Here is a 25,003-nt window from a genome sequence, read left to right as displayed (position 1 = left end):
TAGAGGAGGACCAGCTACCTCCCTCAGAGGAGGACCAGCTACCCCTCAGTCTAGAGGAGAACCAGCTACCTCCCCTAGTCTCAGTCTCGAGACAAGCCAGCTACCAAGCCTGCTATCTGTCTCAGTCCAGACAGAGGACTGTCAGCTACCAAGCCTACTCTAGAGGAGGACCAGCTACCCTGTCTCAGTCTAGACAGACAAGCCTATCTGCTATCTGTCTCAGTCTAGACAGACAAGCCTACTCTCTGTCTCAGTCTAGACAGACAAGCCTGCTATCTGTCTCAGGCTAGACAGACAAGCCTACTCTCTGTCTCAGTCTAGACGGACAAGCCTACTCTCTGTCTCAGTCTAGACGGACAAGCCTACTCTCTGTCTCAGTCTAGACAGACAAGCCTACTCTCTGTCTCAGTCTAGACAGACAAGCCTACTCTCTGTCTCAGTCTACTCTCTGTCTCAGTCTAGACAGACAAGCCTGCTATCTGTCTCAGGCTAGACAGACAAGCCTACTCTCTGTCTCAGTCTAGACGGACAAGCCTACTCTCTGTCTCAGTCTAGACGGACAAGCCTACTCTCTGTCTCAGTCTAGACAGACAAGCCTACTCTCTGTCTCAGTCTAGACGGACAAGCCTACTCTCTGTCTCAGTCTAGACGGACAAGCCTACTCTCTGTCTCAGTCTAGACGGACAAGCCTACTCTCTGTCTCAGTCTAGACGGACAAGCCTAGTCTAGACGGACAAGCCTACTCCCTGTCTCAGTCTAGACGGACAAGCCTACTCTCTGTCTCAGTCTAGACAGACAAGCCTACTCTCTGTCTCAAGTCTAGACGGACAAGCCTACTCTCTGTCTCAGTCTAGACGGACAAGCCTACTCTCTGTCTCAGTCTAGACGGACAAGCCTACTCTCTGTCTCAGTCTAGACGGACAAGCCTACTCTCTGTCTCAGTCTAGACGGACAAGCCTACTCTCTGTCTCAGTCTATACGGACAAGCCTGCTCTCTGTCTCAGTCTAGACGGACAAGCCTGCTCTCTGTCTCAGTCTACTCTCTGTCTCAGTCTATACGGACAAGCCTACTCTCTGTCTCAGTCTACTCTCTGTCTCAGTCTACTCTCTGTTTCAGTCAACTCTCTGTCTCAGTCTAGACAGACAAGACTGCTATCTGTCTCAGTCTTTGACGGACAAGCCTACTCTCTGTCTCAGTCTAGACGGACAAGCCTACTCTCTGTCTCAGTCTAGACGGACAAGCCTGCTGTCTGTCTCAGTCTAGACGGAAAAGCCTACTCTCTGTCTCAGTCTAGACAGACAAGCCTGCTCTCTGTCTCAGTCTAGACAGACAAGCCTACTCTCTGTCTCAGTCTAGACAGACAAGCCTACTCTCTGTCTCAGTCTAGACAGACAATCCTGCTCTCTGTCTCAGTCTAGACAGACAAGCCTGCTCTCTGTCTCAGTCTAGACAGACAAGCCTGCTCTCTGTCTCAGTCTAGACAGACAAGCTAACTGCTTCTGGTTTCCATGAATAGGTCTACATCGCCTGCTCTTTGGAGGTGGACAGTCTAATAGACGACTGGTTTAGTTTGACCTGTGTAATCCATGTACATAGAAAAGTCACATTATGTAGCCTAAACGTTTCGTGTAATATGAGACATGTTCTAAATGGGATTCTTGGGATGTCCCAACTCTGACGTCACCCCGTTGAAGTTGATATTTAAAATGGTTAAGGGTTAAGGGTTATTAAGGTGTTGATATAGTTCTGTCCTTGAGCTGTTGTCTAATAATGTTCTGTATTATGTCATGGTTCATGTTCTGTGTTGGACCCCAGGAAGAGTAGCTGCTGCTTTCTCAACAGCTAATTGGGAATCCTAATAACATACCAAATACCAAAGGTTATGGTTAAGGTTAGGTAAGGGTAGGGTAGGATAGGATAGGGGTTAAGGTTAGGGTTAGGCTTTATGGTATGTATGTCCCAAGAATCCCAACTTGCAATTGTGACGAGTCCATTTTCAAAGTCTAGGGAGACATCTGTTGGTGAAGGGAGACAAGTACTAATTTTATGTGTCTGAAATGAGCCCATCCAGACAAACCATTAGTCTTGGGGGAAACCTCATACTTTGCAAAATGTTTGTCCTCATTTTTACCCCAATGCCTACACATTTGTACTCTTTGTCCCACTTTTATACTGTTTTCCAAATACAGGTGAAATTGTGTTTCCATTAACCACCTCACAGGCTATGCATGTGTTGACCACTAGATGTCACTAGACCCCTTCAAATCTGAACAATAAGTCTTTGCTCAGGACCACACGTTTGTTAATGTTGTTGCCCTCCTCCACTACAAAATAAATAGTATTTGTCACATGACCCAGAATACAACCCAATGATGCCGAGTTAAACAAAATAATATTAACACGCGACAAAGACAAATAAAATACACAAGAGTGAAGCTAATTTGTTCTTAACTGACTTGCCTAGTTAAATGAAGGTAAAATAAAAAAATATATGCCTTTATTTATCCTATGGCTCTGACTTGGTGTACAGGGAGAATACTGTAAGAATGGCCCATGTTCTGAATTCTGTCGCTGTACATTTCAAAAGTGTTGAACAAATAGTTATATTGACTACATCCGTCCCAGCTCACTCATTAAGGTCTTTATCGAAATTACGGATTGCCTCTTATCCGCTCGTTGTCCCCTTATGCCATAGTTTGTACATGTCAATTGTCAATAGAAACCACATTTGTTTAAGCAAATCAGCCATATTAGCTATGTTATTATTTCCTTCAGGAATGTAGTGAAGTATAAGTAAAAGTCATAAAAAATATAAATAGTAAAGTAAAGTACAGATACTCAAAAAAACGACTTAAGTAGTACTTTAAAGTATTTTTTACTTAAGTACTTTACACCATTGTATGTCACCGTTATAGTGCAATTAATGTATTGTGTAGTGTTGTGTAGTGGCTTTGCTGGCATAAATAAATAAAACATACAATTGTTTGCCTCACCAATATTTCCATGCTAAAATCGCCACTGCTGTGAACTCGGGGGGAAAGCTCCGAGTGTCAAAAAATCAATTTGAACGGGCATCCAACTAGGAATTCCATCTCCGGAACTCGGGCCTGAAGCTCAATGACGTCATGATTTGACGTCATGATTTGACCTCTTATTTTGTCCGAGTTCACAGTTGTTTTGAACGCGGCAGTAGTGTACAGTATGTGAATGTGTGTAGTAGGTTTTGTGTGAGAGTGTCGGTGTAGTTAGTGTGTGTGAGTGTGAGTATAGTGTTTTTGTAGATTTCCATTAACAATTTTGTTGCTAAACCGGAAATAATATTCTCTACCGTTTTAAATAGCAGTTATGATGAGTTGAGAAAGATAGAAATCAGTCAGTAGTTCCTTTTATAAACTATCTCGAGCAAAAAGGCAAGAAGCCAACACACGCGTCAAAGCCAGGAGGGGGGTGCAATTTCGCTATTCGGGTATGCGCTCTGTACCTTTAGGGAAGATAGTATACTCCTCGCGTCCTCTCTGCGCTCCCGTGGTCTCCTTCTCTGAAACCCATTGGATGAGAAAGTCAGAGGTCCCGCCCCTCTTACCTTCTCCTCCAATGGGCTTTGAGAAGGAGACGAGGAGAGAGCAGAGAGGACGCGAGGAGTATGTTTTGAATTGAGATCTTCATAGTCTCCAGACTCGACCAGCTGAAATTGCATTGTAATACATTGAGCTTCTGAGACGGAGCTGTTGTTGGAATGTGCTTGAGTAGATCATTTTGTTGTTTACGTTGAATATCGGATCTATATCTATACATGTTGTATTAAATACGTTTCGGGAATTGTGTCATTTGGAGAATCATGGACCGTGAGTGGAGATGCGATTGGGTTTTAAATCTCGTCAGCGACTATTCTTCTCTCAGTCTCACCTCTTGTCCGAGTGCTTTTGACTGAGCCGATCCAGCTCTATAAGGCTGGAGCGGGTTTTGATTAGTTTCTGCATCAAGTCAAGCTCTTTTCCACTCGTTCGGTGAATAGTGTAAACTAAAGCGAAATTATTTGTATTCAAATAGCCCAGGATTTGTATTCAAAGAGCCCGAGGTTTTCTTTCAACTCTTTTAAGTTCAGGAGCTGTCCAGCTTGACCGTCAGACTGACCAGTTACTCAGTTGTCCAGGAAAAATGGAGTCTGTTATTGAGAAGGAATGCAGTGCACTGGGGGGACTTTTCCAGAGTGTGATAGGCGACATGAAAGTAAGTCAAACCTATCCCCTTCTGAATCATTGTGTTTATAACAGTGTACATTAGATAGATAGCTAATAGCTACTTATCTAACTCCATATGAACTCATTCAGTAACCTGTGCTGTAGGAATGGCCACTAAGGTTAGCTAATAGCTAAGTAGATAATGTTAACTGGCTGTCTGTTATTTTTTTGACACTTGTTTCAGATAATGACAAGGCATGCATCATCATCATGTCATGGCTAGCTGCTTGCTTTCTCTTCAGGTTGAACAGAGAGCTATGAAGCCAGATGACTGAAGTTTATGGAGGCAAACAAAAAATACTAGATCGGGGTTATCCATGGATGAGGCTTGGGTGTTTTCTTCCCCTGTCAAATGCACTGTTATGCTATAACATCTATATTCTTCACCTCTGAATCTGTTGTTGCTGTGGGTATCTAGGTTATTGTTCAGCAGGAGGTCTCTCTGCCTTCAAGGCTCTTGAAATATTAATCGGCTACTGATGCTAAGGAGCTGTGTGTGTTTGTATAGGTGTGTGTTTCGTTCTCTCTTTCTCTATCTCTCTCTTTCTCTCTCTTTCTTTCTCTCTCTCTTTCTCTCCTCTCTTTCTCTCTCTCTCTTTCTCTCCTCTCTCTTTCTCTCCTCTCTCTTTCTCTCTCTTTCTTTCTCTCTCTTTCTCTCCTCTCTCCTTCTCTCTTTCTCTCTCTCTCTCTCTCTCCCTTACTCTCTCTGTCTCCTGTGTTATGGCGGTATAGTGTTACACAGGGTGACATTCCTAAGGTCACTAATGCTACAAATCATTTTCAGACACAGCATCCTTACTTATCTTCTCCTCAGCCTCCCGGATGGCAGCGTAGTCTGACTATTACACTACTCAACTCCAATCACATTTTATTGGTCACTTACACGTGTTTAGCAGATGTTATTGTGGGTGTAGCGAAATGCTTGTCCTTCTAGCTCCGACAGTGCAGTAATATCTAACAGTTTCACAACATATACCCAAAATACAGGTAAATCTAAGTAAGGAATGGATTAAGGATATCTATACATACATGTCAGAGCAGCATTGGACTAGGATATAGTGACATAGTATAGAATACAGTATATACATATGAGATGGGTGTTTCAATATTTACACACAATTAAAGTGACTAAGATACCGTAGAATAGTATAGAATACAGTATATACATATGAGATGAGTATTGCAAGATACGGAGACATAATTAAAGTGGCTAGTGTTTCATTTCCTTAAAGTGGCCAGTGATTCCTAATCTATGTCTATAGGCAGCAGTCTCTGATGTGCTGGAGATGACTGTTTAACAGTCAGTGCTGTAGTATGGAATAGAATACAGTATATACATATGAAATGGGTGATGCAATATGTAAACACAATTTAAAAGTGACTAATATACCATAGAATAGTTTATAGAAGACAGTTTATACATATGAGATGAGTAATGCTAGATACGGAACATTATTAAAGTGGCTTGTGTTTCATTTCCTTAAAGTGACCAGTGATTCCTAATCTATGTCTATAGGCAGCAGTCTCTGATGTGCTGGAGATGACTGTTTAGCAGTCTGGTGACCTTGAGATAGAAGCTGTTTTCAGTCTCTCGGTGCCTGCTATGATGCACCTGTACTGACCTCGTCTTCTGGATTATAGCGGGGCGAACAGGCAGTGGTTTGGGTGGTTGTCCTTGATGATCTTTATGGCCTTCCTGTGGCATCGGGTGGTTGTTGTCCTTGATGATCTTTATGGCCTTCCTGTGGCATCGGGTGGTTGTTGTCCTTGATGATCTTTTTGGCCTTCCTATGGCTTCGGGTGGTTGTTGTCCTTGATGATCTTTTTGGCCTTCCTGTGACATCGGGTGCTGTAGGTGTCCAGGGGGGCTGAAAGTTTTCCCCCAGTAATGCGCTGGGCAGACCGCACCACCCTCCGGAGAGCTTTGCGGTTGTGGGCGGTGCAGTTGCCGTACCAGGCGGTGATACAGCCCAACAGGATGCTCTCAATTGTTCATCTGTAAACGTTTGTGAGGGTTTTAGGTGTTAAGCCAAATGCCTTTAGCCTCCTGAGGTTGAAAAGGTGCTGTTGAGGGCCTCCCGGGTGGCGCAGTGGTACCAGTAGCTGTGCCACCAGAGACTCTGGGTTCGCACCCAGGCTCTGCCGCTACCGGCCGCGACCGGGAGGTCCGTGGGGCGACGCACAATTGGCCTAGCGTCGTCCGGGTTAGGGAGGGTTTGGCCGGTAGGGATATCCTTGTCTCATCGCGCACCAGCGACTCCTGTGGCGGGCCGGGCGCAGTGCACGCTAACCAACGTTGCCAGGTGCACAGTGTTTCCTCCGACACATTGGTGCGGCTGGCTTCCGGGTTGCATGCGCGCTGTGTTAAGAAGCAGTGCAGCTTGGTCGGGTCGCGTTTCGGAGGACACATGACTCCTTCGTCGAAAGAAAAAAAAGAAAAGGTGCTGTTGCGCCTCCTTCACCACGCTGTCTGTGTGGGCGGACCATTTCAGTTGGTCAGTGATGTGTACACCGAGGAACTTCAAGTTTTCCACCTTTTCCACTGCGGTCCCACTGATGTGGATAGGGTGGTGCTCCCTCTGCTGTTTCCTGAAGTCCACAATCATCTCCTTAGTTTTGTTGACGTTGAGTGAGAGGATATTGTCCTGACACCACACTCCCAGAGCCCTCACCTCCTCCCTGTAGGCTGTCTCGTTGTTGGTAATCAAGCCTACTACTGTTGTGTTGTCTGTAAACTTGATGATTGAGTTGGAGGTGTGCTTGGCCACGCAGTCATGGATGAACAGGGAGTACAGAAGGGGGCTGAGCATGCACCCTTGTGGGGCCTCAGTGTTGAGGATCAGTGAAGTGAAGGTGTTGTTTCCTACCTTCACCAGCTGGGTGCAGCCCATCAGGAAGTCCAGGACCCAGTTGTACAGGGCGGGGTTTGGACCCAGGGCCTCGAGCTTGATGATGAGCTTGGAGGATACTATGGTGTTGAATGCTGAACTACAGTCAATGAACAGCATTCTCACATAGGTATTCCTCTTGTCCAGATGGGTTAGGGCAGTGTGTAGTGTGATGGTGATTGCATCGTCTGTGGACCTATTAGGGTGGTAAGCAAATTGAAGTGTGTGTATCTAGGGTGACCGGTAAGGTGGAGGTGATATGATCCTTGACTAGTCTCTCAAAGCACTTCATGATGACAGAGGTGAATGCTACGGGGATAGTCATTTAGTTCAATTACCTTTGCTTTCTTAGGTACAGGGGTAATGGTGGCCATCTTGAAGCATGTGGGGACAGCAGACTGGGAGAGATTGACTATATCTGTGAAACACACCAGCCAGCTGGTCTGCGCATGCTCTGAGGACGCGGCTAGGGATGCCGTCTGGGCCGGCAGCCTTGCGAGGGTTAACACGCTTAAATGTCTTACTCACATCGGCCACGGAGAAGGAGAGCCCACAGTCCTTATTAGCGGGCCGCGTCGGTGGCACTGTATTATCCTCAAAGCGAGCAAAGAATATGTTCAGGCTGTCCGGAAGCAAGACGTCGGTGTCCACGACGTGGTTGGTTTTCCTTTTATAATCCGTGATTGTCTGTAGACCCTGCCGCATACGTCTCGTGTCTGAGCCGTTGAACTGGGACTCATCTTTGTCCCTATAACGACGTTTAGTCTGCTTGACTGCTTTGCAGAGGGAATAACTCCACTGTGTGTATTCTTCCATATTCCCAGTCTTGCCCTGGTTAAATGCGGTGGTTCGGGCTTTCAGTTTTGCGCAAATGCTCCCATCTCTCCACGGTTTCTGGCTGGGGTAGGTTTTAATAGTCACAGTGGGTACAACATCTCCTATGCACTTCCTGATAAACTCATTCACCGTATCGGTATATGTGTCGACAATATTCTCTGAAGCTACTCTGAACATATCCCAGTCCGCGTGATCAAAACGATCTTGAACCGTTGATTCCAATTTGTCAGTCCAGCGTTGAATAGTACTCAAGACAGGTGCTTCCTGTTTGAGTTTCTGCCTATAGGAGGGGAGGAGCAAGATGGAATCGTGGTCAGATTTGCCGAATGGAGGGTGGGGGAGGGCCCTCCATTACTGTGTGTTCATTACTGTGTGTTCATTACTGTGTTTTCATTACTGTGTGTTCATTACTGTGTGTTTTCATTACTGTGTGTTTTCATTACTGTGTGTTTTCATTACTGTGTGTTCATTACTGTGTGTTCATTACCGTCTGTTCATTACCGTGTGTTCATTACCGTGTGTTCATTACCGTCTGTTCATTACTGTGTGTTCATTACTGTGTGTTTATTACTGTGTGTTCACAAAATATAGTCAATATAAAGTCTAATAGGTTAGTCCATCGTCACTTTGATGAGCAGGTCTGGCTTGGAAAATAGCAAGTTTTTTTTACCTCAATGGGACGACCAAGTTTTTTTTTCCTCAATGGGACGACCAAGTTTTTTTTTTACCTCAATGGGACGACCAAGTTTTTTTTTACCTCAATGGGACGACCAAGGTTTTTTTTTACCTCAATGGGACGACCAAGTTTTTTTTTACCTCAATGGGACGACCAAGTTTTTTTTACCTCAATGGGACGACCAAGTTTTTTTTTTTTACCTCAATGGGACGACCAAGTTTTTTTTTACCTCAATGGGACGACCAAGTTTTTTTTTTTTACCTCAATGGGACGACCAAGTTTTTTTTTTTTACCTCAATGGGACGACCAAGTTTTTTTTCCAATGTTTTTTTTTTACCTCAATGGGACGACCAAGTTTTTTTTTACCTCAATGGGACGACCAAGGTTTTTTTTACCTCAATGGGACGACCAAGTTTTTTTTTACCTCAATGGGACGACCAAGTTTTTTTTTACCTCAATGGGACGACCAAGTTTTTTTTTTAAAGTGTTTTTTCTGTGTGTGTGTTTTGTTATCATGTTGTTTTGTGTTTCTGACAGATGTTGTGCTCAGGGAAAACAAGATGTTCTGATATTCCTGTACTTTGTGTTTGTTTCCACAGAACAGCTACCCCATCTGGGAAGACTTTATCAGCAAGGCTGGGAAACTACAATCTCAACTCAGGTGAGTCATCATTATTACCACAGGTAGACCCTTAGACCACAGTCAGGACCATCTCATTATTACCACAGGTATAGACCCTTAGACCACAGTCAGGACCATCTCATTATTACCACAGGTATAGACCCTTAGACCACAGTCAGGACCATCTCATTATTACCACAGGTATAGACCCTTAGACCACAGTCAGGACCATCTCATTATTACCACAGGTATAGACCCTTAGACCACAGTCAGGACCATCTCATTATTACCACAGGTAGACCCTCAACAAGACCACAGTCAGGACCATCTCATTATTACCACAGGTATAGACCCTTAATAAGTGTCATGCTGTAGGATAAGTCCTAGAAAAGAGCTGTCTCCTACTGTCCATCATTATTGGTTCCACCCCAATCTCCAACCTCTACCCACCTATCTGAGATCTGTGTGGAACTGTAGGGCAGCTGTGGTTGAGCTACGGTGTAGTTGCTAATAGTGTAGGTTCGAGGCCTAGTTCTACTCCATGGTTCTCTGTGCTGAGTCTGTGAGTTTGAGTGTTGAGGGGTTGCTGAAGGATTGCCTCACCTAGGCCTAAACCCCCTGACCCCCATACCAGACACTAAAGTGCAGGTCTCTTTGCTGTGTCTGGGTGGAACTGTAGGGCAGCTGTGGCTGTAACAGAATGGATGTCCTCCCGAGTGGTGCAGCGGTCTAACACGGAACCCACACCGGCTGCGCGTGTGCGCCATCATGCGCCATCGTACATAAATGTATTTTGTCCCCCCACACCAAACGCGATCACGACACGCAGGTTAAAATATCAAAACAAACTCTGAACCAATTACATTCATTTGGAGACAGGTCTAAAAAGCATTAAACATTTATGGCAATTTAGCTAGCTAGCGTGCACTTGCTAGCTAATTTGTCCTATTTAACTAGCTTGCTGTTGCTAGCTAATTTGTCCTGGGATATAAACATTGAGTTGTTATTTTACCTGAAATGCACAAGGTCCTCGACTCCAACAATTAATCCACACGTAAAACGGTCAACAGAATCGTTTCTAGTCATCTCTCCTCCTTCCAGGCCTTTTCTTCTCTTGACTTTATGTTGCGATTGGCAACTTTCATAAATTAGGTGCATTACCGCCACTGACCTTGTTCGTCTTTCAGTTACCCACGTGGGTATAACCAATGAGGAGATGGCACGTGGGTACCTGCTTCTATAAACCAATGAGGAAATGGGAGAGGCAGGACTTGCAGCTCGATCTGCGTCAGAAATAGAACTGACTTCTATTTTAGCCCTTGGCAACACAGCCGCTCGTTTGCGCGAGCAGCAATAATGGAATAATATAGATTTCTAAATGTATTTTGCAGCGCACGCGATGCGAGCGGTGTAGTCAGCCTGTTAGGCGCTGCTTCGCTTGAGGCGTCACTACAGACCCGGGTTCGATCCCAGGCTGTGTCGTGACCGGGAGACCCATGAGGCGGCGCACAATTGGCTCATCGTCGTCCGGGTTAGGGAAGGGTTTGGCCGGCCGAGATTTCCTTGTCCCATTGCGCTCTAGTGACTCCTTGTGGCGGGCTGGGCGCCTGCAAGCTGATTTCAGTCGCCAGCTGGACGGTGTTTCCTCCGACAAATTGGTGCGGCTGGTTTCCGGGTTAAGGCGAGCAGTGTGTCAAGAAGCAGTGCGGCTTGGCAGTGATCTCTGCTGGGTAGAATCACCCAGTCTAGCTACTACCTCTACCCACCTCTCTGGTGATTTCTGCTGGGTAGAATCACCCAGTCTAGCTACTACCTCTACCCACCTCTCTGGTGATCTCTGCTGGGTAGAATCACCCAGTCTAGCTACTACCTCTACCCACCTCTCTGGTGATCTCTGCTGGGTAGAATCACCCAGTCTAGCGACTACCTCTACCCACCTCTCTGGTGATCTCTGCTGGGTAGAATCACCCAGTCTACTACCTCTACCCACCTCTCTGGTGATCTCTGTTGGGTAGAATCACCCAGTCTAGCTACTACCTCTACCCACCTGTCTGGTGATCTCTGCTGGATAGAATTGGAGGACAGGCTGAATGTCCGTGTGTCTTACTCTGTAATAATGTTAGGGTAGGGTTAAGTGCTCTGTCATTTAGCTGTCCTCTTCCACACTGCCTTCTAGGAAGTTATCTAATTATAGTTTTTAAATCCATTCGTTGCTTTTTTCGTAGCAAAATGTTTGTTTTTATAACTTCCCCCAACATAATGTTTCAGATAATATTTGGTTGTTACTGTGTAATCACAAGATGTGTACGTCCCAAATTGCATTCTATTCCCTATATAGTGCACAGTCGTATCCAACAGAGACTAACACAACCAGAGGTTTCCCCTGTATTGGTTCTCCTCTCCCTTTAAATAGAATGGAATGTGCTTGTGGAGAGTGTGCGTCTGTATGTCTTTTTGTGTGTGTGGGCGAGTGTGTGTGTGTGTGTGTGTGTGTGTGTATTTTTCCACCAGAGACTAGCAACACACCCTTGTGTGTAGTGGTTATAGCTCCAACTCGCTACAACACAGTCTGTGGTAATACCATTACAGGTTGACAAGGACAGTGTTGTTCATTCCTGGTCAAATGGATGTTAGTTATTTCATATCAGACGTATACCTTTTGAGTTGATAAAGAATTCTGTTGTTCTGGGACAGACTCTACATCCCAAATGGCACCCTATTCCCTATATAGGGCACTACTTTAAAAAAAAGTAGTGCCCTATATACAGTTGAAGTCGGAAGTTTGCATAAACTTAGCTTGGAGTCATTAAAACTCGTTTTTCAACCACTCTACAAATTTCTTGTTAACAAACTAGTTTTGGCAAGTCGGTTATAACATCTACATTCTGCATGACACAAGTCATTTTTCCAACAATTGTTTACAGACAGATTATTTTACTTATAATTCAGTGTATCACAATTCCAGTGGGTCAGAAGTTTACATACACTAAGTTGACTGTGCCTTTAAACAGCTTGGAAAGTTCCAGAAAATGATGTCATGGCTTTAGAAGATTCTGATGGGCTAATTGACATAATTTGAGTCAATTGGAGGTGTACCTGTGGATGTATTTCAAGGCCTACCTTCAAACTCAGTGCCTCTTTGCTTGACATCATGGGAAAATCAAAATAAATCAGCCAAGACCTCAGAAAAAGAATTGTAGACCTCCACAAGTCTGGTTCATCCTTGGGAGCAATTTCCAAATGCCTGAATGTACAAACAATAGTACGCAGGTATAAACACCATGGGACCACGCAGCCGTCATACCGTTCAGGAAGGAGACTCGTTCTGTCTCCAAGAGATGAACGTACTTTTGTGCAAAAAGTGCAAATCAATCCTAGAACAACAGCAAAGGACCTTGTGAAGATGCTGAATGAAACAGGTACCAAAGTATTTATCTTATATAGTATTAGTATTTATATCGACTTAGGTAACGAGGTGAGGACAGAGGAGCCTCTTAAAGAAGAAGTTACAGGTCTGTGAGAGCCAGAAATCTTGCTTGTTTGTATTTAACCAAATACTTATTTTCCACCATAATTTGCAAATAAATTCATTAAAAATCCTACAATGTGATTTTCTGGATTTTTCTTTCTCATTTTGTCTGTCATAGTTGAAGTGTACCTATGATGAAAATTACAGGCCTCTCTCATCTTTTTAAGTGGGAGAACTTGCACAATTGGTGGCTGACTAAATACTTTTTTCCCCTACTGTATGTAAACTTCTGACTACATCTGTAGGAAAGAGGGTGACATTTGGCCCGTACATTCTGTAACAGGACAGTCAATATGGCCACTTCTCCATGGCCTCTGTGTGGTCTGTCGTGTAGACTATGTTGTCCAACCACACTGATCTAGTGTGGGGCCCTGGTCAAAACAAGTGGACTTAATGTAGGGGATCAGTTGCCATTTGGAACACCGTTGTGCTTGAACGTATGTTTTATGACCAAGCAGAGCTGAGTAAGTCCTCGGCACGCTAAGATGACACGCTGAAACCAATGTTTACAGATCTCCGTCACCTACTGTCACTGTTATCATGAGCTAAGCTCTAGGCATGCCTTACTGGTCTGACAGACACATGTGTTTACATATCTACGTCAACTACAGTCACCATGACTACTGGCATTGTTCTCAGTGTTCCAGAGGTGTGTTCGTGTGTCGTGTGTTTGCATAGTACACGGTTTCTGGCTTTGTTTGCGTCACATAGCCTGGAGACTGATAGTACTCCCATCCCATGTAGATGTAATCCAAGACCAGTTAACAATCGCGTGTGTGTGTGTGTGCGTCACAGAGAAATTACTGCTGATATCCAAGACGACTCGTTAACAGCCCTGCCTAGGTCTGACTAGCCCTGACCCTGAGATCTGAATCACGTGACGTACCTCAGCAGTCAAAGAACATGGACTTTGATGAGCTACCTAGATTTCAGACGGCTCCTTTCCGCACACTGCAGCCAGACAAGACATTCCAAACATTTCAACAGCCTCGCCATTCAGACTTATAGTTCTACCCTGATGAAAAGCTGAACGCTGTAGACCCTATCTCTGCCTGTTATCACGGTCATTATGGGTCATTAACAGAGATGTTAAAGTGAGGCTCGTGGCCAGACAGACGGAGAGGAAACACATTCTTATTGTCTTGTTGTGAATGAACGTCAGCTAACAGTATAGGCCTAATAACGCTATAATAACTAGCAGCCCCTGGCCATTTCCCTTGAAACAACAGTAGATCTCAGATAGAGATAGCTCAAGGCTTCAACCAGACCCAACAGTAGATCTCAGATAGAGATAGCTCAAGGCTTCAACCAGGCCAACAGTAGATCTCAGATAGAGATAGCTAAAGGCTTCAACCAGACCCAACAGTAGATCTCAGATAGCTCAAGGCTTCAACCAGGCCCAGCAGTAGATCTCAGATAGAGATAGCTCAAGGCTTCAACCAGGCCCAACAGTAGATCTCAGATAGCTCAGGCTTCAACCAGGCCCAACAGTAGATCTCAGATAGAGATAGCTCAAGGCTTCAACCAGGCCCAACAGTAGATCTCAGATAGAGATAGCTCAAGGCTTCAACCAGGCCCAACAGTAGATCTCAGATAGAGATAGCTCAAGGCTTCAACCAGGCCCAACAGTAGATCTCAGATAGAGATAGCTCAAGGCTCAAGGCAACCAGGCCCAACAGTAGATCTCAGATAGAGATAGCTCAAGGCTTCAACCAGGCCCAACAGTAGATCTCAGATAGAGATAGCTCAAGGCTACAACCAGGCCCAACAGTAGATTTCAGATAGAGATAGCTAAAGGCTTCAACCAGGCCCAACAGTAGATCTCAGATAGAGATAGCTCAAGGCTTCAACCAGGCCCAACAGTAGATCTCAGATAGAGATAGCTAAAGGCTTCAACCAGGCCCAACAGTAGATCTCAGATAGAGATAGCTCAAGGCTTCAACCAGGCCCAACAGTAGATCTCAGATAGAGATAGCTCAAGGCTTCAACCAGGCCCAGCAGTAGATCTCAGATAGAGATAGCTCAAGGCTACAACCAGGCCCAACAGTAGATCTCAGATAGAGATAGCTAAAGGCTTCAACCAGACCCAACAGTAGATCTCAGATAGCTCAAGGCTTCAACCAGGCCCAACAGTAGATCTCAGATAGAGATAGCTCAAGGCTTCAACCAGGCCCAACAGTAGATCTCAGATAGAGATAGCTCAAGGCTACAACCAGGCCCAACAGTAGATCTCAGATAGCTCAAGGCTTCAACCAGGCCCAACAGTAGATCTCAGATAGAGATAGCTCAAGGCTTCAACCAGGCCCAACAGTAGATCTCAGATAGAGATAGCTCAAGGCTTCAACCAGGCCCAACAGTAGATCTCAGATAGAGATAGCTAAAGGCTTCAACCAGGCCCAACAGTAGATCTCAGATAGAGATAGCTCAAGGCTTCAACCAGACCCAGCAGTAGATCTCAGATAGAGATAGCTCAAGGCTACAACCAGGCCCAACAGTAGATCTCAGATAGAGATAGCTAACGGCTTCAACCAGGCCCAACAGTAGATCTCAGATAGAGATAGCTCAAGGCTACAACCAGGCCCAACAGTAGATCACAGATAGAGATAGCTCAAGGCTTCAACCAGGCCCAACAGTAGATCTCAGATAGAGATAGCTCAAGGCTTCAACCAGGCCCAGCAGTAGATCTCAGATAGAGATAGCTCAAGGCTTCAACCAGGCCCAACAGTAGATCTCAGATAGAGATAGCTCAAGGCTACAACCAGGCCCAACAGTAGATCTCAGATAGCTCAAGGCTTCAACCAGGCCCAACAGTAGATCTCAGATAGAGATAGCTCAAGGCTTCAACCAGGCCCAACAGTAGATCTCAGATAGAGATAGCTAAAGGCTTCAACCAGGCCCAACAGTAGATCTCAGATAGAGATAGCTCAAGGCTTCAACCAGGCCCAACAGTAGATCTCAGATAGAGATAGCTCAAGGCTTCAACCAGGCCCAACAGTAGATCTCAGATAGAGATAGCTAAAGGCTTCAACCAGGCCCAACAGTAGATCTCAGATAGAGATAGCTCAAGGCTTCAACCAGACCCAGCAGTAGATCTCAGATAGAGATAGCTCAAGGCTACAACCAGGCCCAACAGTAGATCTCAGATAGAGATAGCTAACGGCTTCAACCAGGCCCAACAGTAGATCTCAGATAGAGATAGCTCAAGGCTACAACCAGGCCCAACAGTAGATCTCAGATAGAGATAGCTCAAGGCTTCAACCAGGCCCAACAGTAGATCTCAGATAGAGATAGCTCAAGGCTTCAACCAGGCCCAGCAGTAGATCTCAGATAGAGATAGCTCAAGGCTTCAACCAGGCCCAACAGTAGATCTCAGATAGCTCAAGGCTTCAACCAGGCCCAACAGTAGATCTCAGATAGAGATAGCTCAAGGCTACAACCAGGCCCAACAGTAGATCTCAGATAGCTCAAGGCTTCAACCAGGCCCAACAGTAGATCTCAGATAGAGATAGCTCAAGGCTTCAACCAGGCCCAACAGTAGATCTCAGATAGAGATAGCTAAAGGCTTCAACCAGGCCCAACAGTAGATCTCAGATAGAGATAGCTCAAGGCTTCAACCAGGCCCAACAGTAGATCTCAGATAGCTCAAGGCTTCAACCAGGCCCAACAGTAGATCTCAGATAGAGATAGCTCAAGGCTACAACCAGGCCCAACAGTAGATCTCAGATAGAGATAGCTCAAGGCTTCAACCAGGCCCAACAGTAGATCTCAGATAGAGATAGCTCAAGGCTACAACCAGGCCCAACAGTAGATTTCAGATAGAGATAGCTAAAGGCTTCAACCAGGCCCAACAGTAGATCTCAGATAGAGATAGCTCAAGGCTTCAACCAGGCCCAACAGTAGATCTCAGATAGAGATAGCTCAAGGCTTCAACCAGACCCAACAGTAGATCTCAGATAGCTCAAGGCTACAACCAGGCCCAACAGTAGATCTCAGATAGAGATAGCTCAAGGCTTCAACCAGACCCAACAGTAGATCTCAGATAGAGATAGCTCAAGGCTTCAACCAGACCCAACAGTAGATCTCAGATAGAGATAGCTCAAGGCTTCAACCAGACCCAACAGTAGATCTCAGATAGAGATAGCTCAAGGCTACAACCAGACCCAACAGTAGATCTCAGATAGAGATAGCTAAAGGCTACAACCAGACCCAACAGTAGATCTCAGATAGAGATAGCTCAAGGCTTCAACCAGACCCAACAGTAGATCTCAGATAGAGATAGCTAAAGGCTTCAACCAGACCCAACAGTAGATCTCAGATAGAGATAGCTCAAGGCTTCAACCAGGCCCAACAGTATTTGCTTCCCAAATTCCCAGAATGTGAACTACTTTTGTATCGTACTGCACCATAGGGAATAAGGGTGCTGTTTGGGACGCTACCCATGGCTAATCATGTGCCCGGTCGGTTGGTCAGTACATGTGTGTTTACTTCAGTTAAGAGCCAAAACGTGACCAGCTGGGTTCTGTTTCTGTTTCCAGGGCGACCGTGGTTGCAGCTGCAGCGTTCCTGGATGCCTTTCAGAAAGTGGCTGACCTGGCCACCAACACACGAGGTAGGACCATGTCGGGGGGGGGTGCAGGAGGTAGGACCATGTCGTGCAGGAGGTAAGACCATGTCCCCGTCCAGGGGTGAGGGGATGGGGGGGTGAGGTGCAGGAGGTAAGACCATGTCCCCGTCCAGGGGTGAGGGGATGGGGGGGGTGCAGGAGGTAAGACCATGTCCCCGTCCAGGGGTGAGGGGATGGGGGGGTGAGGTGCAGGAGGTAAGACCATGTCCCCGTCCAGGGGTGAGGGGATGGGGGGGGGAGGTGCAGGAGGTAAGACCATGTCCCCGACCAGGGGTGAGGGGATGGGGGATGGGGGGGTGAGGTGCAGGACTACAACATGTAAGACCATGTCCCCATCCAGGGGTGAGGGGATGGGGGGATGCAGGAGGTAGGACCATGTCCCCGACCAGGGATGAGGGGATGGGGGGGGGGATGAGGTGCAGGAGGTAAGACCATGTCCCCAGGGGTGAGGGGATGAGGGGATGGGGGGGGGGATGAGGTGCAGGAGGTAAGACCATGTCCCCATCCAGGGGTGAGGGGATGGGGGGATGGGGGGTGGGTGCAGGAGGTAAGACCATGTCCCCATCCAGGGGTGAGGGGATGGGGGATGGGGGTGAGGTGCAGGAGGTAAGACCATGTCCCCGTCCAGGGATGAGGGGATGGGGGGGGGGGATGAGGTGCAGGAGGTCTTGACCAGAGGCACTCATACAGCCCCATAGACAATGGGAGCAGAATCGGCGGAATGAGGGAGTCTGTTCTACTGTTCTGTTGTCCTGTTGTTCATGCTGAACGCTCTGTGATGGAATCCTGTGTGAAGTTGAACATCCTGGCTGAGGTGGATTTATTGGGCTATAATTAGCCCACTACACTACAACATGTGGTAATTATTAGACTATAATTAGCCCACTACACTACAACATGTGGTAATTATTAGACTATAGTTAGCCCACTACAACATGTGGTAATTATTAGACTATAGTTAGCCCACTACACTACAACATGTGGTAATTATTAGACTATAGTTAGCCCACTGCACTACAACGCGGTCATTTTCGTCTAGTTCCCATTCCCTATTGGTTCAGGGGTCATTCTGTTTTAAAACCCTGGGAGTTCCACTGCTTTAGCCAAGCACCTGAGCTCACTGGCTGACAGGGGAAGGGGCATAACCCCATAACCCCTGGTCTTCAGAGGGCTTTTGCCTTTGTGTTGATTGGGGGGTGGGGGTGGGGGGGTATTTGGCTGCGGAATGTTTCAGGTCCTCAGAGTAAAGATTATAGAAAGACTAGTGTCAACCTATCAGCATCCGACCACACAGTGATTCTTGACTCCTTGCAGTACTATGGCTAATGGTTTCTTGAGCAGCCTGCCTGAATGATTTGGGCCCCGGCCCTGTCTGCTGGTGCAGTGGCAGCCATGTTGTTTTAAGGGGGTTGAACAGGGGTGGGGAATATGAAGGGATCAGGTGGTTGATCCTGTGGGTAGTAAATCCCTCAGGCTGCTGTTTGAAGCCGTGACACCGCCCTCTCTCTGCCCACACGGCCCTCTCCACCCTGCCTACCACTGATCTCACACACACACACACACACACACACACACACACACACACACACACACACACACACACACACACACACACACACACACACACATCTGGCATCAGTAGGCTACACTTCCTCACACAGGGAACTAGTTATGGGGGAAGATAATCAATACAGCTACTTGTTGGGATAAACATTTTTACGATACATTGTATCGTTTTGATAATATCGCATTATTTTTGTGCTAGTTGTCTGTACCTGCACCAAAACTCCAGTATTTATCCTTTATAGCTAGTTGGCTGTACCTGCACCAAAACTCCAGTATTTATCCTTTATAGCTAGTTGTCTGTACCTGCACCAAAACTCCAGTATTTATCCTTCATAGCTAGTTGTCTGTACATGCACCAAAACTCCAGTATTTATCCTTCATAGCTAGTTGTCTGTACCTGCACCAAAACTACAGTATTTATCCTTCATAGCTAGTTGTCTGTACCTGCACCAAAACTACAGTATTTATCCTTCATAGCTAGTTGTCTGTACCTGTCTATTTATCATTCATAGCTAGTTCTCTGCACCAAAACTCCAGTATTTATCCTTCATAGCTAGTTGTCTGTACCTGCACCAAAACTCCAGTATTTATCCTTCATAGCTAGTTGTCTGTACCTGCACAAAACTCCAGTATTTATCCTTCATTGCTAGTTGTCTGTACCTTTCCAGTATTTATCCTTCATAGCTAGTTGTCTGTACCTGCACCAAAACTACAGTATTTATCCTTCATAGCTAGTTGTCTGTACCTGCACCAAAACTACAGTATTTATCCTTCATAGCTAGTTGTCTGTACCTGCACCAAAACTACAGTATTTATCCTTCATAGCTAGTTGTCTGTACCTGCACCAAAACTCCAGTATTTATCCTTCATAGCTAGTTGGCTGTACCTGCACCAAAACTACAGTATTTATCATTCATAGCTAGTTGTCTGTACCTGCACCAAAACTCCAGTATTTATCATTCATAGCTAGTTGTCTGTACCTGCACCAAAACTACAGTATTTATCCTTCATAGCTAGTTCTCCATCTTCTTTTTAAACAGGAAGACAAATTGTTTATTTCTATGACTGATCAGAACTTGTTTTCTCATGGCTCTCTCTTGTCCCTCTGCAGCAGATGTATTGTTTGAGCAATATGTTTTTGGAATAAAATCTAATCGCAATAAAATCACAGTATTGAATCGTAATACATATTTGAGAATCGTGAGAATCGTAATACATATTGTATTTGTATTGTGATAATATCGTATCGAACCCACCCTACCAGCTTCAGGGTTTGTGTGTGTGTGTGTGTGTGTGTGTGTGTGTGTGTGTGTGTGTGTGTGTGCTTGTGCGTGTGTATAAGTATGTGTAAGTGTGTAGAAAGAGCTGCTGGCTGTAGAAGGAGTTGCTGACTGTATAAAGAGATGCTGGCTGTAGAAGGAGTTGCTGGATGTAGAAGGAGTTGCTGGATGTAGAAGGAGTTGCTGGCTGTAGAAGGAGTTGCTGGCTGTAGAAGGAGTTGCTGGCTGTAGAAAGAGCTGCTGGCTGTAGAAAGAGCTGCTGGCTGTATAAAGAGCTGCTGGCTGTAGAAGGAGTTGCTGGCTGTAGAAGGAGTTGCTGGCTGTAGAAAGAGCTGCTGGCTGTAGAAGGAGTTGCTGGCTGTAGAAGGAGTTGCTGGCTGTAGAAGGAGTTGCTGGCTGTAGAAGGAGTTGCTGGCTGTATAAAGAGCTGCTGGCTGTAGAAGGAGTTGCTGGCTGTAGAAGGAGTTGCTGGCTGTAGAAGGAGTTGCTGGCTGTAGAAGGAGTTGCTGGCTGTAGAAGGAGTTGCTGGCTGTAGAAGGAGTTGCTGGCTGTAGAAGGAGTTGCTGGCTGTATAGAAGGAGTTGCTGGCTGTATAAAGAGCTGCTGGCTGTAGAAGGAGTTGCTGGCTGTAGAAGGAGTTGCTGGCTGTAGAAGGAGTTGCTGGCTGTATAGAAGGAGTTGCTGGCTGTATAAAGAGGTGCTGGCTGTAGAAGGAGTTGCTGGCTGTAGAAGGAGTTGCTGGCTGTAGAAGGAGTTGCTGGCTGTAGAAGGAGTTGCTGGCTGTAGAAGGAGTTGCTGGCTGTAGAAAGAGTTGCTGGCTGTAGAAAATCCATTCTCATCCCGGCAGGCTGACACTTCCAGCTGTACACAGGGCTATTAATAGGAGCTCAGCGACACACGCATTCGTCAGGCACCGTAGGAACAGACACACACACACACACACACACATACACACACACACACACTTACATACACTTTTCCTGTAGCCACTCCGGCTGGTTTAAGGACAGAAGCAGTACTAGAGTTTTATGATGACTGATGATGCAGGAGTATCAGAGCAGAGGAGCCCCAGTCAGAGAGATAACACTAGGTTCTTGTAGTAGAGTCAGAGAGATAACACTAGGTTATAGTAGTAGAGTCAGAGAGGTAACACTAGGTTATAGTAGTAGAGTCAGAGAGGTATCACTAGGTTATAGTAGTAGAGTCAGAGAGGTATCACTAGGTTATAGTAGTAGAGTCAGAGAGGTATCACTAGGTTATAGTAGTAGAGTCAGAGAGGTATCACTAGGTTATAGTAGTAGAGTCAGAGAGGTATCACTAGGTTATAGTAGTAGAGTCAGAGAGGTATCACTAGGTTATAGTAGTAGAGTCAGAGAGGTATCACTAGGTTATAGTAGTAGAGTCAGAGAGGTATCACTAGGTTATAGTAGTAGAGTCAGAGAGGTATCACTAGGTTATAGTAGTAGAGTCAGAGCGGTATCACTAGGTTATAGTAGTAGAGTCAGAGAGATATCACTAGGTTATAGTAGTAGAGTCAGAGAGGTATCACTAAGTTATAGTAGTAGAGTCACTAGGTTATAGTAGTAGAGTCAGAGAGGTATCACTAGGTTATAGTAGTAGAGTCAGAGAGGTAACACTAGGTTATAGTAGTAGAGTCAGTTAGAGAGTGTAGTACGAGCTGTCTCCATGGCAACTATCAGTATTTTGGAAGGTTAGGCCCTCCAGGTCTGAGTAGTAGGACATAGACTGTATGTACTGTATAACCCCAGTGTTATTTATTTATAACGTTCCAACTACGTATCTACTAGCCTACCATTGGCTTTCCCCTCAGGCCTTCAGTTCACTACCGTCAATTGTGTCCGTAGAGTGTAGCCTGTCTACACTACAATAATACTACAATCAATGCCAGCAGCATACCACCCTGCAGCATACCACCCTGTAGCATACCACCCTGTAGCATACCACCCTGCAGCATACCACCCTGCAGCATACCACCCTGCAGCATACCACCCTGCAGCATACCACCCTGCATACCACCCTGCATACCACCCTGCATACCACCCTGCAGCATACCACCCTGCAGCATACCCACCCTGCCATACCACCCTGCAGCATACCACCCTGCATACCACCCTGCAGCATACCACCCTGCAGCATACCACCCTGCATACCACCCTGCACATACCACCCTGCACCACCCTGCAGCATACATACCACCCTGCAGCATACCACCCTACCACCCTGCAGCATACCACCCTGCAGCATACCACCCACCCTGCATACCACCCTGCATATACCACCCTGCAGCATACCACCCTGCAGCATACCACCCTGCAGCATACCACCCTGCAGCATACCACCCTGCAGCATACCACCCTGCAGCATACCACCCTGCAGCATACCACCCTGCAGCATACCACCCTGCAGCATACCACCCTGCATACCACCCTGCATACCACCCTGCATACCACCCTGCAGCATACCACCCTGCAGCATACCACCCATACCACCCTGCAGCATACCACCCTGCAGCATACCACCCTGCAGCATACCACCCTGCATACCACCCTGCAGTATACCACCCTGCAGCATACCACCCTGCAGCATACCACCCTGCAGCATACCACCCTGCAGCATACCACCCTGCAGCATACCACCCTGCAGCATGCCACCCTGCAGCATACCACCCTGCATAGCACTGCTTGCTTGCTTCTGAAGCTAAGCAGGGTTGGTCCTGGTCAGTCCCTGGATGGGAGACTAGATGCTGCTGGAAGTGGTGTTGGAGGGCCAGTAGGAGACACTCTTTCCTCTGGTCTAAAAAAAATATCCCAATACCCCAGGGCGGTGATTGGGGACACTGCCCTGTGTAGGGTGCTGTCTTTCGGCAGGGACGTTAAACTGGTGTCCTGACTCTCTGAGGTCATTAAAGATCCCATGGCACTTATCGTAGGGGTGTTAACCCCGGTGTCCTGGCTAAATTCCCAATCTGACCCTCAAACCATCACGGTCACCTAATAATCCCCAGTTTACAATTGGCTCTTTCATCCCCCTCCTCTCCCCTGTAAATATTCCCCAGGTTGTTGCTGTAAATGAGAACGTGTTCTCAGTCAACTTACCTGGTAAAATAACGGATAAATATTTTTTTAAATACACACTTAACAACAGTATACCCATAACAATACCCTGTAAATCAGAGAAGGAAGTGAGTTTCCCGGTGTCGTTATAACCTGTACATACCTGTTTTACACTCATCAAATGCTTTCAATAGCGTTGTTTCGCCTCACAGGATTTTTGGCACGAATTAAAGACATCAATAAAGTTTTTTCAATTTTTTATATTTTTTATGATCTTATCATTTCATCTATTTCCTCCCAGACTTGGACTGGTGACAGACGACTGCAGATGAGATACAGTCTTCATGTTGTGGGCTTGCAGTACGTCAATATTAGTCCCATATTGATGTTCGTTCAGATTTGACAAGATACTTTATTGAGACAGGAAGGTGACCTCATAAACTCATTAAAATATAGTTTAATATGAAATGAGTGGTTGAGGGTGTTGAGGTTAAAAATAGAGTAGGTTGGCCTACACCTGTTATCATCTTATTTGGAGAGGTTTAAACTACGGGAAGTAAAAAAGCTTGTTAGTGATTGAAAAAAGACATTGTCAACATTATTATTTCCCCAAGAATGTAAAGTCGACACAGCTTTCCGACTCAGAGCCTCCTGAAGTAATAAGAATGTCAATTAAACAAAGAACAACCGTTTGCATTCAAGTATTACTGTGTTTAATCTGCCAAGGTTTAATGTAGTCACCTTTCATGGACAGATGGGTACAGTAACACTCCGGCTTTGATTGGATCAGTCAGAGGGTTTACCTGAGGACAGGTGTTGTTCTGTTCCGTTGTCTTCTGATCTGTTGTCTTCTGTTCTGTTCTGTTCTGTTCTGTTATCTTCTGTTCTGTTATCTTCTGTTCTGTTATCTTCTGTTCTGTTCTCTTCTGTTCTGTTCTCTTCTGTTCTGTTCTGTTCTGTTCTGTTCTGTTCTCTTCTGTTCTGTTATCTTCTGTTCTGTTCTGTTCTCTTCTGTTATGTTCTGTTCTGTTCTGTTCTGTTCTGTTCTGTTCTCTTCTCTTCTGTTATGTTCTGTTCTGTTCTCTTCTGTTCTGTTCTGTTCTGTTCTCTTCTGTTCTCTTCTGTTCTGTTCTCTTCTGTTCTCTTCTGTTCTGTTCTCTTCTGTTCTCTGTTCTCTTCAATTATCTTCTGTTCTCTTCTTTTCTGTTCTCTTCTGTTCTGTTCTGTTTCTGTTCTCTTCTGTTCTGTTCTGTTCTGTTATCTTCTGTTCTGTTATCTTCTGTTGTGTTCTGTTCTCTTCTGTTATGTTCTGTTCTGTTATATTCTGGTCTGTTCTGTTATCTTCTGTTCTGATCTGTTCTCTTCTGTTCTGATCTGTCCTCTTCTGTTCTGTTGTGTTGTGTTCTCTTCTGTTCTGTTCTGTTCTCTTCTGTTCTGATCTGTTCTGTTATCTTCTGTTCTGTTATCTTCTGTTCTGTTCTCTTCTGTTCTGATCTGTTCTGTTATCTTCTGTTCTGTTATCTTCTGATCTGTCCTCTTCTGTTCTGTTGTGTTCTGATCTGTTCTGTTCTGATCTGTTCTCTTCTGTTCTGTTCTGTTCTGATCTGTTCTGTTCTGTTCTGTTATCTTCTGATCTGTTCTCTTCTGTTCTGATCTGTTCTGTTG

At 45.6% G+C, this 25,003-nt stretch overlaps 1 protein-coding gene and 1 long non-coding RNA gene across 13 annotated transcripts in view; one reads left to right on the top strand and one right to left on the bottom strand.

The window, feature by feature from the left end:
• The first annotated feature begins 3,646 nt into the window (after positions 1-3,646).
• The window catches only part of LOC112239993 (protein MTSS 1-like), a 121,374-nt gene continuing 100,017 nt past the window's right edge, over positions 3,647-25,003 (top strand). For 4 of the 12 annotated variants that reach the window (XM_042316905.1, XM_042316908.1, XM_042316902.1 and 1 more), the window contains exons 1-3: positions 3,647-4,231; positions 9,243-9,304; positions 17,330-17,403. In XM_042316905.1, coding sequence (XP_042172839.1) covers positions 4,160-4,231; positions 9,243-9,304; positions 17,330-17,403 — 208 coding nt within the window. In that variant the 5' untranslated portion in view covers positions 3,647-4,159. The remainder of the gene's footprint in view (positions 4,232-9,242; positions 9,305-17,329; positions 17,404-25,003) is intronic. The other 8 variants (XM_042316901.1, XM_042316898.1, XM_042316900.1 and 5 more) reach the window with 4 other exon arrangements.
• LOC121845464 lies at positions 19,273-19,973 on the bottom strand. The gene is made up of 3 exons (XR_006082571.1): positions 19,777-19,973; positions 19,552-19,598; positions 19,273-19,475 (listed from the first exon to the last, which is right to left on the bottom strand). It is a non-coding gene; the product is annotated as an uncharacterized LOC121845464 (long non-coding RNA).

Source organism: Oncorhynchus tshawytscha, unplaced genomic scaffold (assembly GCF_018296145.1).
Source record: "Oncorhynchus tshawytscha isolate Ot180627B unplaced genomic scaffold, Otsh_v2.0 Un_contig_727_pilon_pilon, whole genome shotgun sequence".
Lineage (NCBI taxonomy): Eukaryota > Metazoa > Chordata > Actinopteri > Salmoniformes > Salmonidae > Oncorhynchus > Oncorhynchus tshawytscha.
This window is presented reverse-complemented; position numbering and strand designations above follow the sequence as displayed.